The sequence below is a fragment of the Periplaneta americana genome, chromosome 11 (assembly GCF_040183065.1).
Source record: "Periplaneta americana isolate PAMFEO1 chromosome 11, P.americana_PAMFEO1_priV1, whole genome shotgun sequence".
Taxonomy (NCBI): Eukaryota; Metazoa; Arthropoda; class Insecta; order Blattodea; family Blattidae; genus Periplaneta; species Periplaneta americana.
Genome location: NC_091127.1, coordinates 72535779 through 72550331, shown reverse-complemented (window position 1 = coordinate 72550331; position 14553 = coordinate 72535779). Strand labels below are relative to the sequence as shown.

Genomic DNA, 14553 nt, shown 5'->3' with positions numbered 1-14553 from the left:
TTATTTGAGAAAATAATGTCTTCAATTGTCCAAAACTCTTGCACGCCAAAAAAAATGCTGATTTTCTTATTGAGATGGATTGGAACTTGGTATAATAAACGAAAAAAATAAAAAATAAAAAATATAAGGGTATATCATTTAAAATATTATAAACAACTCAACTGTTGCACAGCGCTTGAACCTACTGTAATAAATTGTGTGCCGAGTTCATGGTATTCATTTTTAATTTCTGAGTAAATGTAAATGAGCAAGTGTCTTTAAAAACAGCAGAGTTTATTTACGAATTGCTCTGTTATTTGCAGGTACTTGGCAATCGTACGGCCGCTACAGCCACGGATGTCGAAAGTGAGCGCCCAGGTCACGATTCTCGTCATCTGGGCAGCGAGTATGACCCTGGGGTCACCGTGCCTGCTCTACTCCACAACCATCACGTACAAGTTAGTATGAATTCTAAACCATCAAAGCCAGGGACATCACGTGTGTTTTATGCGTAGCATACCTAGCGTCAAAAACGCTGCACAAAAAATAGAGGCAATCCGGCATTCATTTACATTGCACACTCAACTACCCCTGCAATATACGTCGTTTATTTTTCAAATGACGACATTTAGCCGAGTTCAACGAAAGGTGATGAATATAGGGGACTGGAGGATTTAACATCCTGTCGGGGGGAATAATAAGAACGCAACTCATCCAATTATTAAAATATATTAACAATAATAAGTTGACTACCGATAAGCTCACTGCATCAGCCAAAATGGGAGGTTGGGGGAAGATTCAGCTGTGCGGCAGGTAGGCGTCAGTGCGTACGTCACACATCATATTGAAAATTGGTTATTTCTACGAGATGATCCGTTCTCAAAATGAACGTTTCAATGCGACCTTGTCTAAAAGTATTTTAACGGATGAAGAACGTCACCTTTTTCGTACTGAATATATAAGTAGACGCTCTAAGAATGCGAATCCGTCAAAAGGTGCATTTTGAAAAAACTTGAGATTATTTCTTTTCAAAATGACCGATTCATTTATTCTGGCAGTAAGGTCTTCTCTTCCACTCTACCAGAGGATGAAACGGAACAGATGTACATAATAATATATTGTTCACGCAAAAGAAAATGATATACTTAAGACAGATTCGAAGCAGGAAAATATGCGAAGCTAGAAGAATATCGAATTTTTAAATACATACTTAAATTAGGTGACTAAAATAAGACAAATATATTATATTGTATTAATAAAATTCATACATAAAAATCGAAATAATTTGGAATTGTATTCTCACAGTTATGAAACAAAAGATATCAATTCTTTAAGATTGTTTGAACCAAAATGCAACACTGCTACAGTATATAATCATAGTAGTAATTTAGGCCCAAGAATATATAACAAATGTAGATATACTGCAGTCGCGGACAGCCGATGAGGGGTGGTCCTCCAGCTTGGGGGTTGGGCGAAGGGCTAACAACCCATCACCGTAAAAAACAGCTTGTTACGAATCCTTCAAATAACCCTCGGAATGGGACTGATACTCTGGCACGATCACAGAGTTCGTATAGGTCAGTTTCTGTCAGATGCGTTTCCAATTCACTGTGGGCTAAAGCAAGGAGATGCACTATCACCTTTACTTTTTAACTTTGCTCTAGAGTATACCATTAGGAAAGTCCAGGATAACAGAGAGGGTTTGGAATTGAACGGGTTACATCAGCTGCTTGTCTATGCGGATGACGTGAATGTGTTAGGAGAAAATCCACAAACGATTAGGGAAAACGCGGGAATTTTACTGGAAGCAAGTAAAACGACAGGTTTGGAAGTAAATCACGAAAAGGCAAAGTATATGATTATATCTCGTGACCTGAATATTGTACGAAATAGAAATATAAAAATTGGAGAATTATCCTTCGAAGAGGTGGAGAAGTACAAATATCTTGGAGCAACACTAACAAATATAAATAACACTCGGGAGGAAATTAAACACAGAATAAATATGGGAAATACCTGTCATTATTCGGTTGAGAAACTTTTATCATCCAGTCTGCTGTCGAAAAATCTGAAAGTTAGAGTTTATATAACAGTTATATTACCGGTTGTTCTTTATGGTTGTGAAACTTGGACTCTCACTTTGAGAGAAGAACATAGGTTAAGGGTGTTTGAGAATAAGATGCTTAGGAAAATATTTGGGGCTAAGAGGGATGAAGTTACAGGAGAATGGAGAAAGTTACACAACACAGAACTGCATGCATTGTATTCTTCACCTGACATAATTAGAAACATAAAATCCAGATGTTTGAGATGGGCAGGGCATGTAGCACGTATGGGCGAATCCAGAAATGCGTATAGTGTGTTAGCTGGGAGGCCGGAGGGAAAAAGGCCTTTAGAGAGGTCGAGACGTAGATGGGAAGATAATATTAAAATGGATTTGAGGGAGGTGGGATATGATGGCAGAGACAGGATTAATCTTGCTCAGGATAGGGACCAATGGCGGACTTATGTGAGGGCGGCAATGAACCTCCGGGTTCCTTAAAAGCCAGTAAGTAAGTATATTTAAATACCCTAATCTTGTCAATTCTAATATTTCTAGTATTAAATTTTAAAAAAGTTTTGTATGGATTTTATAAAAATGGAAAAATTGTAAATTTAAATTGCGTAGTAGTCATAAGACAAATTGTATTATATACTCATTAATTTCAATTCAGGAATCTGCCCCGAGCACGAGTTCTACTCTTTCAGGGGCGAGCTAAAGTTTTTCTGTTTATATTATATTTTATGTTACAATTATTAGCAAAATAAATAAATAAAATAAATTTAAAAAAATTAAATTAAATTACATGATTACTTAGTAGTCTCGCACATTCATCACAATTTGCGTTCTCTGGCATGACGGTATTTAGTTCTCCAGATGCGCTGCCATTATTATTTCACTATTTTCCTTGAATAGTGGGTAACAGTGGTTAGGCCTAACTATAACAAATGTTTTGTGCTGTACACAAACTATCCTGCTCCTATAAGATAGCAGGCTGACAGCAGTACTAAAAATGAAAGAAATTATAAAAAGACTCTAAGAGCGAGCTGTATTTTTCAGTCGAGCGCAACCACATGTCATTTTGAACAAAATTCTCGTGGAGACATAATAGATAATATGTTTATTTATCTGGAGTTAATTCAGCACACAAGCATTCAGAACAGACACAGCTAGTACGTTTTCAGCACTATAAAAAATAACGATAATGACTAAAATGCAGTTTAAATAATGACGATAATGGTATGTGACCTGCCCTAAGACAGCTATATCCTTCAAGCAAGGCCGGAGGTGTTTATATAATAACATTTTTTATTGTCATACAAACACTTCGCGTTTGAGTTTAAATTAAATTGTATTCACTCCAACACAAAAACTTCGCACGAATAGAAAATAATAAGTATAGACATGGAATTATTATACTCTGACAGGAAAGAAAGTGAAAATAATAGACGAAAGGAAGAAAAAATTTTGAAGTTTCACCATAGTCTAATATATACAGTCACGAAGCTCAATACGTAGTAAATATGCATCCATAGATAGTTGTTAACCACTAGGATCGCTAATATCGCCTCATTACAGACAATGCGAAATAGTACCGGCACAGTCTATTGTTCCTAGCACCCTCACAATTCAAGCTTCGTGACTGTATATACTAGACCGTGGTTTCACTAAGGTTATAGTATAAATGGAAAGCCATGGAATTCTACTGGAAATAATTAAATATTGTAAAACCACGGCCAAATTAATAATATATACCTCGCTTAAACTAGCAAAACGAACAAGAAGTCGGGTGTGATAAAAAATAGTGCGAATTTCTAGGATGTTCCATAAGCATAGGCCTATATAAGCGCCGAGATACTTTTGTGCAAGGTGAGTTATTTTATTATTAGAAATAGGCGTGTTAAAAACTTAAACAATGACTTAACAAATTATAAAAAAAAAAATTGAGTTATTAGTCAAAGGCGTTCAGCAAAATACTGAGTTCCATATTAAACTACTTTTACGAAAACTACGTAGCCCCACTGAAGAAGAAGAAGAATGATTTATGTGCCCTTTAACCCTGCTGTTCTGTTAGATTTAACTATACGAATGTGCTGTTCGGGTCAATATGACCCGACCTATTACAATTGCATATAAAATTACAAAATCATGTTTGTGAACATTTGCATGATTAAAATAACATAGTTGCCCGCAAAATGTTTCTGCCCGTTTTCTGATCCCACAAAATTTTGTTGACTCCCCATGAGATCGCGTAACACCAGCAAGAAGCAAGAGTCCTACATAAGCCTGGAAATCAATACAGTCGATATTTGCCCATTGCTGGCCATAAACTCGCCGTCCTTCTATCTTTGGCATCTATATTATTTCATTATGGTGGCATACCTTGTAAAACCTGATGTAGTCTTGATGAGGTTCGAGGCAGAAAGATGGCCCTGTTGTGGAGATGGATTCAACTTCCATTCTATAGCTTTATTCTTGAAAGAATTGACTGAACAATATTGACTGGTTGTCGACTGTCAAAATTGTCATCATTTTCACTTTCTGATTCATAACTTACATTATCTTCAAATTCTGAAACAAACTCTTCACTGTCGCAGGAATTCACAATTGATACTAACTGAGCATTACTCAATGGTCTTTCCGTCATGGTGTCTGAAGTCAAACTGAGAAACAACATTGAAATATTTATCCAGATAAAATGTAACAGTTTAGAAGGAATTCATTGAGAAAAACAACAGGAAACCAGTCCATTGTTGTAAATTAGTGTATCTGATTGTTGGCAATAATTCAATTTCTACTCATTATAATAAAAGCATAATACAAATTCTTAAAAAATGTTAATACCACATTAGAAAATAATAAAAGCTTATGTTGGGTCATATTGACCCGAACATTACATAAGTAACAATTACAGATTATGACAAAACTATTTGAAAAATGTAAATTATTTTTAAATCACAAATGCATATTGCATTGTTAGAAAAAGTCACTGAGTCTCATAAGCATATCTCACTATTTCAAGATAATATTAAGAAAACAATATTCACTTCGGGTCATATATACAGCAGGGTTAATAGTTTAGTCGGTTTTAGCGAAATTTACTTTTATAGATTTTTGGAATAATTCCATTGACCTTGTTACCTACGTCATGAGAGTTTAGTTCTGAGTCTTTAAGTTTCATCCGAACATTTCACAAATAGCTACAAATAGGTTAGATTAGGTCACTGTGCCTACGGGCAGGTTAGGAAGACACTTTGCATGTCGGTCATACTGAGGCCTATTGTGCACCCCGAATATTAAGGGATGAATGAGGTTGAGGGTATACTAGCCCACCGACCGCATGTGACCCCTCACCCGCTTACCCAATGCGGGCCTCCTACCCTTCCCCACTTTAAGTTCATACCGCAGCACAGGATCCATTCCAACTGCCCTCCCAAGGTGTCGAAGCGCCCTTGGAAGTGCTCTTAAGGAATTAATCCTGGCAGAGATATTGCGGAAGACTGGGAATCCAGGGACAGTTACAGAGAGGATGCCCCCTCCCGTAAACGGATGAAGACATGCGTCTTAACCTGAATTTGTCTATTGAATGAGGTGAAGAAGATGAATGATATGACATGAAATCTAGATTCGTTTTCAACATGGAAGGGGAAGGGAAAATGGACCGTGGCAATGAAAATTTCTCCCGTATGCGAGTCTCACGCGATACGCACGAATCAACTCGCACGGTAGCTACAAATATGTAACAGATATAAAATTCAGGTATTCTATATATTTATTTGATTATAGCCTAAACTACATGTAGGTCCCGTTCCCAAATAAAATCAGCAATATACAATAATAGTGATTATAGTAATAAGAGTAATAAGAACAATAACAATAATAATACTAATAAATAATAGTAATAGATAATAATATTAATATTAATAATAATAATAATAATAATAATAATAATAATAATAATAATTTACTCTTTGTTCTAATACAAGTGAATTTTAAGCACATATCTTTCTTGGTCTTCTTCTTCTTCTTCTTCTTCTTCTTCTTCTTCTTCTTCTTCTTGTAAAATTTGATTTTGTAAACGTTGATTGTCAAACACAATTAAGTTATTCTATTCATATGTTTGATGCTCGCCATCTAACCAAGATTTATTCAATTTGCCGTATGTGAAGAATGCATCTTTTTAAAATCGGATATCGTATGTAGGCTATACGTGCGTCACATACAACGACAGAATCACATTTTGGTTTTCCTAATAATAGTTCCAAGAAATTCCAAATTTTCACATGCTTGACCTTATGATATTCCGATTTTTGTTAATTACATTATTAATTTACACTTAACTAAAACAAAGTAGCCCATATAGTACATTCTGAGCAATTACGTTTTTAGGATTATATTACGATAGACAGAAATGCCAATATAGAAATTAATTACTTTACAAGAAAAGAATGAACGACAATATTAACTTCAAATTTATTCTATGAAACAACCTATAACATATAACAAAATATTGTAACTCTAATTTTTAACTCTATAGTAAGGAGTATTGAAGCTCTAATATTCTAAATGTGCTAAGTGCCAATTTTTCCAATTTCATTTTATTCAAACTAAGCGAGGAACATCCATATGAGACATTCATACTAAATTATCTTTGTCGTAGCTCCACTGTAAACGACTCATTCGTGCGCCAAAAGATGGTGTTGTAGGTATCTCAACATGCATTTCGCAGTGCATTTTTCCATCAATATCTAAAAAAAAAGTAATTTTGGTATTTAACACATTTAGAATGTTAGATTCTCATTTTCATATGGTTCTGAAATGTAGCATTTAATAAAAAACAAATTAGTCTATTTCCTCATTTATTTTCAAATTAAATTAACTTTTTGAGTGGCAAGCAGCGGAAATATCTAGAAAAGATAAAATTAGAAGCAACGTGATTGGAGAATTAATAAAGATTGACAATTCCATTATACAATATGCAGAAATATGACAGAGTGGTATAGATTCTCAGAACAATATCCGATGGGATATTATTTGAAATAATATACGGATCAATAACAAAAAAAAAATGGCTGACCAAATACAACATAACGTACCACCAGAAAATTTAGTAAACCAGGTAAGGTTAGAATATGTTCTGGAAGACAGAAAAAACAATAAACTAATTAAAATATTCGTTATCATTTCTGAAATATCTTATAGGTTTTAATATTTGATCCGATTAAAATTTAATTATATTAATTTCTTTACTTTAGTTTGTAAGTTACGTCACTGTATTATTTTGTTGTGTGTGACAAACGGAAGAAAGAATCAAACATTTTTTAAACCAGAAATAGGCAGACAGATATACATTCTAGATTTCTGGTGAAAATCTTTAAGATGCTGCTCTTCTTTGCCTCTTGATGCACGGCCTGTTACTTCATGTATTATGAATATAATTATGTACGAATGTGAGTAAACATACTGTATGAACTGATATAAACATCTCTTATACATGCCATAGATAGACCTATATGTGAACATAACTCCAGAAACACTTTACGCAATAATTTCCAATTACAGCAATGGCTTTTGGAGTTAATACCATGTTTTTGCCCTGTCTTGCAGCTTTCAAACGCTGAAATATATTGTATATATATTTTCATATATCCACGTAGTGAGAATACATGCTAAAATAGAAATTCTTGTGAGATATACAACTGATGAAAAGCCTGAGAGCCACCGGAGTAGCTCAGTCGGCTAAGGCGCTTGTCTGCCGATCCGGAGTTGCGCTCAGGCGCGGGTTCGATTCCCTTTGGGGCTCATTACCTGGTTGGATTTTTTCCTGGGTTTTCTCCAACCCGTAAGCCAAATGTCATGTAATCTATGGTGAATTCTCGGTCTCATGTCGCCAAATATCTCGCTATCGCCACTCCCATCGATGCTAAATAACCTCGTAGTTGATACAGCGTCGTTGAATACCAAGTAAAGAGATAAAAACGGCAGAGCATGTCTTGAACGTACCATCGCAATATTTGGTTGTAGTGAACATTCGGCTACAGTCAACCTAAATCGTTGGTCCCGATCCAAAGAATACATTAAAAAGTACATTAATATTTCCGTTTATAGTGAACACTCACTTTGGTTATATTGAACCTAAAAACTAGAACTTTCAAGAAAATGTTGTAATTTTAAAATGACTAAAATGATAACTCATGAAAACTTTTCTCTAAACTTTAAGGAATATCTTTAGAACAAAATTTCAAAACCTGTTACTCCTTACGTGCATCAAAAGACAAAGAAAGAATTTGCTCAGTCTCCTGGACAGCTTGAAACATGTTAAAGAGAAAATTGTACGCAATGAAGGCTAAAGGAAGTGTTAGTTCTGATTCCTTTATAAGAGGTTAGTAGAATAATAGGAAGAGAAAGTGTTTTTTTTTTTTCAGTAAAATGTAGTAGAGTGATGAATAAGGTTCGGATAAAGTAGCTGTGTCAGGATAGGCTGTATAGCTATATAGGACAGAACCTTGACTGACTTCAGACTAAGTAAACACTATCCCTTTCACTTGCTAAAACTCTACCTGCTGGGAAGAGCGCTCCCCATCCTCCAGCTAAACTTCAGTAAAGCCGATAGGAACTGAATATACGCCGTCACTACTGTCGGCTGGGAGACACGCGACAACTACAGTCTATACAAAACTAGAAAGGTATTGACAGTTCAGCGGCTTCTAAACGTCACCATGGCAACCGCTCAAACTAGCCGATCAGAGACCATGGCAACAGGTCGACGTTGACAACTGTTTCTCAGCGAGCACGTGGTTTGTTCGGAAATGTTGAATCTTCGTTACTGTGTTACAGCAAGTATTGGTCTTCAGTCGTGACTATTGTTTTCGTAGATATTTTGTTGTTGATGAAGGTAGAATTAGTTTGAGTTTAGTTTTAAATTTAATTTAGTTGTGAGTATATTTTGTAACGCAATTTATAGTGTCCGTGTATTTCATTAATACATTGTCTCAAGGCATCACCCCTGCAGTTAGCGGCACAAAACGAACCACGGGCTCAGAGGGGGAAGCAGTGCTACAAGGGACAGCAAGGGATCTAGAATTAACGAAAAAGGTACTCCCCTCACAAGTCAGGCGAGAGAAATGATTTGCAATGTGCGGGACTATTTCGAGAAAGAAGAGACAATGGCGGGTCTCTTATTCCTGTGTAATAGGTGGTAAATAGTACTGCATAGACTCTCAAAATAGGAAAGAACACCATCATTAAAATAGGAAAAGAAAATTTTAAATTGAATGAGCAAGAGGATGGATCTTCCAGACTTAAAACCCCGGGAAAGATAAGGAAAGTGGAAAAGCAGGTGATAAATTTAGATCCTTTCAGGAGGTTGCAATCCAGCGGCATGCATATTTATATTACAGACGGGAGAAGCATCGTATGTTAAAAAAAGCTGCAAACTTCGCTTCGAGATGCGGATCTTTTCCACGGCAGTGTTTCTACCCTGCACACTGTCTTAAAGAATTTAGGTTACAAGTATAAAAAAATCAATGGTCGTAAGGTATTAATGAAGAAAAACTATCGCTTACACACTATGTACCATATTCGCATTCACTCATACGTTTATTATTACTATTATTATTATTATTATTATTATTATTATTATTATTATTATTATTATTAGTCTGATCAAATACTACCGTATGATACAAATTTATAAGTTTACGATTTCGTGTCAGCTGTTTAGTTCCGACACAGCAGACAGCCGGCGCTGCAGTACCGCACAACTTCACAACGTCGCTCCCTTTCCGCGTGTGCGAGAGAGAACTGTCAATACCTTTCTAGTTTTGTATAGACTGTAGTTAATGTTCGTAAACAAAACGCACGGACCAAGGATGCCTATCCTGATACAGCTACTTTATCCGAACCTTAGTGATAAATGATGACCAAAGGGTAAGTACAAGAAGAATTACTGTATAATTGTTTCAAACCCTCCCTGTAAAAGTGAACCCAGGAAAATTCCAAGGCCGAGTACACAGAGTACGTGGGTAATTCCATGCAAAAAGTATGACGAAAAACATTCATATCTCCAAATTTGTTAAAATTTGTACATTCAACTCTTTATGTCGTATGTATTAATCATGTACAAAATTATGTTTGCGACAGCTACCGTTTAAATGTAATAGACAGTTAAAATATTTTTATTTGAGCACATAGCTCTATTTTAAATTTGTTTTCTGACCATAAGAATAATTACAAACTTTTTTTTAAGATATCGTTAGATAGCTTACAAAATAGGTTATTAAGATACAATAATTCAGTGCAGCTCTGAAAATTGTGTTTAAAGAAATTCAAAAATATATTTTAAAAAACGCCAATACATAAAATCGAATACATAAATTGACAAAAAAAATAATAAATGACAATTTACGGAGCATTTTCATTAGGCTGTCAAATTTTCATAATGGGATCTTCAAAAATAAGGAAGTTATAAATTAAAACAACTCGCCGTGTAAAGGGTGATCTATGCCGCTGCGCCATGCGCCATCACTGCTGCTGGTCACTGCGAGAAGCGTTTCGGCGTTGACGACCGGTGCGCGTCATACGTCTGATTTCAACTAGTTTCGGTACTTCTGATGAAACAGAATAGGGTTTTATTGCTAACTTTCCATTAACTGGAACCACACGGTGAACAATTCTTGTTCCGGGAACAGTCTTGAGGCCGGAAAATCTTTGAGGATTTAGATTTTGTAACTACTTCTTCATGTTTTTCAATGGATGTGAATGACACAATAATTCCCTGTATATTGCATTTTGACCAATCATACAGTCCTTTAGGAGTTGAAATTAGAGTTTTTGGCTTTTGCAGCGAGTCGCTTGATTGTACCCCTTACACTGTCACTGGGCCCTTTACCGTGACTAGTTCCAAAGAAATGCCACTCCGCAGGTATTTGAAAATCGTGTTCATGATTGAGTAGAATAAACAGAGTTTTTTCGTTCTTATATTCGCTAGGTAGTCCATCACTGAAATCATATATTTTAGACATTTCGGTATGTGTTTGTTCCAGATGTTCTATCATTTTCCTTTAAAAAACATGACTGTTGCACTATCCGAAATTACCGAAAAACAAAGTTTCTCTAAATTACCACCAACTGAATTTCTGCAATATACTGTGAATTTGGTGTATTGTTGCTTGAGAAGTACTCCAGTGATGACCTTGTGTAGCATCCTAAATAATGAAACTGTAATTCTCTGAAAAATCACCAATGATAATGAACTCACCGGGCTTTATTTCATTTTTCAGTTACTTTAAATAAATTGCTTGGGACTTTGCAATGAAGTTGTGTACAGTATCTTGATTTTTATAAGCCAACCAATGAAGTTATTAATGAAATTTACACAGTCACTTTTCACTAAAATCATATTGGCCCTGTCAGTTGTCGTCCATTCCTTGTACTAAATTTCTACCAAATTTCTCTGTAACAATGACGTCAATATTTCTGATAGATACATTTAGTTCCTTACGTTCAGGAGCATATGTTTCTTCACTTGTTGAATTTCCCGCTTCTGTAAACATTCTTCTTCGCTTGTTGATTTGTCGACCTTACTTTCAGTCCCAGCAACTTCATTAATTATTTTAATTTTTGAAATCTTATGGCAAAAGCGTTCTCAAATAGCATCACCTACCACTAAATGCGGGACCTTATTACACATGCTACTTGCCAATTTTCTTTTACAGACTTGTGACGAATGTTTTTAAAGTCCGAAAGTGTTGCAACACCACAGATGATTCCAATTTTTCGTCTTTAATTTAGGCACATTGAACACTTACAACTTACAATGACAGAACAGATCAAAATCTAAACTGAAGGGAAGAAGTTACAATGACAGAACAGAACAAAATCACTCCCTAAACTGCAGGGAAAAAGTTGCGCTGAGATTGTAACACGAAAAAAACAAACTCTCAAGTGAAATCTATTAGTGTACCGTTGAGCGGATGTCGCAACATCTGGCATTTGTCATATCGATCGCTAAGCGTGTGGGTGTCTGGTATGAGCGCGTGACGTAATACACTGCACGCGACTTTGATCCTTAATGGCAACATTTGCAATTCTGGTTTATTTAATATTTCCCAAAGCATTTGGGATCCCATCATATATTTTTGTAATAGATTAAGAAATTGTTTATCTCACCGCAAAAAATAGAGCATGGTAAAAAAAATATTCGATTTGAAAATATTAACATTTCTTTATTTTACTGTAAGTTTTAATACATGATCGAAGTAAAAATCCGTAATAACTCAGAAGTAAGTTTAAATATATAGAGTCATCATTGTATTGGCACAATATTTACGTTGATAGAATGAAGCATGTCATTTTAATAATATTTTTAACAATAGTCTAGATATCAACTCTTCGAATATTTCACCCTTCATTTTTTGAGATGAAATTCATATTTGGCCATTTAACTGTTTATTATTATGACATTCATTTACTAGAATATTGAAAAAATCCAGAATTTGACGTCACAAATTTTTAAATTTTGTATGGAATGACCCACGTGTGTTATTTTAGTTACATTATTTTCCATTCCTGTCCTTCTGTATGTCCGCCCGTTTGTTTGCTTATTTGTTTTTTTTTTTGTTTGTTTACTTAATTATTTATTCATCTTTTTTTAATTTATTGTCAGAACATTAATACTGCATATATAGCAATGTCAGTAATATACTGTAAAAAGAGACACTTCGGTTTTAGTGAACCTCGGATAAGGTATAGTGAACGAAATATGCTGGTCCGCAAAGGTTCACTATAGGCCCTAACCGGAGTTGATTGTACTTATTTCTCAGTATATACTGTAGAATTTTAGGGGCGTGCAATATTATAATCTGTTTGGATTATCGTGTCTACTTTCGCTTTGCAGAAACTTTGTGTGTGTATAGAGGCAGAACTTTACACTTCTGCAACGATGTGGGAAGAGATGGTCTATCCCTGTTTTAGGTTATGTTTATTCCACGCAGCAAAACATTGCTTTCAGGCAAATTTACACAACTTCTTTGTCCTGAACACCTATTACCTCTGCTCTAATTATCGCAGCTGGTAACTCATTAGTGTGTTGATCTGCTTGTCACTTGCTTGTAGCTACAACCTGAACAACAGCGCAATCTCAGCTTTGTTTCCAAAGCGGAACTAACACCCTCTTCTAAAGCCTCAATGATTTCATAATAACTTGCATATTTGAAGCAGCGAATGTTATACAGGTTGTTTCATCTAACGTTGTGACCTCAAATATTTTAGAAACGAAGCAAAATATGGAAAATATACCACGTCAAGGGTTCATAAAATGAGAGGTTATACACACTCCAGCAATTTCAGAAAATAAACTTGTGTTGAAAGTTCTATTGTTTTTAAATATAACATCTTTGTTTTTCTAGCGAAATAAAAAGTAGAGGTAAAATCATCGTTAACAGCATAGGTTTCACTTTACTAAACCACATACTTTTAGACAGTGACGCATCCAGGAATTTCTCTTGGGGGTGATCCAATAAAAGAATGTCAAGTTACATAAATACGCATGCATGCATACATACATACATACATGCATGCATAAATACATACATACATAGATACATACATACCTCTACTTTTTTACAAAAAAAAATTCAGTCTTCTTGGCTTTTTCTTTAGTTCGGTAACAACATCTTGTGGACAAATTGTGATATCACGATAGCTGTTTAGCAAAGCAAGACCATTTAGACGATATTATTTTTATTTTAGTTGGTTATTTAACGACGCTGTATCAACTACTAGATTATTTAGCGTCGATGAGATTGGTGATAGCGAGATGATATTTGGCGAGATGAGGCCGAGGATTCGCCATAGATTACCTTGTATTCACATTACAGTTGGGAAAAACCTCGGAAAAAACCCAATCAGGTAATCAGCCAAAGCGGGGATCCAACCCGCGCAACTTCAGACCGGCAGGCAAGCGCCTTAACCAACTGAGCCAAGCCGGTGGCTTTTAGACGATAATTTCTCATAGTGTTCCTCAGGTATGACTTTAATCTCCTAAGAGTCGAAAACTATCTTTCATTTGTACTTGTGGACACAGCTCTTCTACATGATGATAGAAATCATATTCACATTCAATAGACATTTCCCACACTGACTTGTACTGTTTTCCTTTATATATGTGTTCCAGACTTCAAATTCACATATCAATTCCTCATCGTGGACACAAAAATTAGTATCTGCTTGAGAATAAAACCTGGTCAGAACTATAAAGTCATTAGCAACTCATCTGCTTTGATCAGACACAAAAATTTTGTGAAAATGTTCCTGTGTTTCGCAAATCTCGTTTTTATCCGAGACAGCATATTAATATGAAAGGCAAAAATACGATCATCCTATAGTAATCCTCAGCATTATCAGCAGGAATATTGCTGCGGAATTGTGAATGTTGTCCAGATGCACATCGAGGGATTTTAATTTCCTCTCCAAGTGAAGACAGCTGAGTAGAAACAGTCATCAAGAATATAGATCATAGTGGTCTTCTGCTG

At 35.4% G+C, this 14553-nt stretch overlaps 1 protein-coding gene across 1 annotated transcript in view; it reads left to right on the top strand.

Annotated features, from left to right (window-relative positions):
- The window catches only part of LOC138708528 (tachykinin-like peptides receptor 86C), a 409782-nt gene that overhangs the window by 290134 nt on the left and 105095 nt on the right, over positions 1-14553 (top strand). The window contains exon 4 of the mRNA XM_069838642.1: positions 303-441. Within this exon, the coding sequence (XP_069694743.1) occupies positions 303-441 (139 nt within the window). The remainder of the gene's footprint in view (positions 1-302; positions 442-14553) is intronic.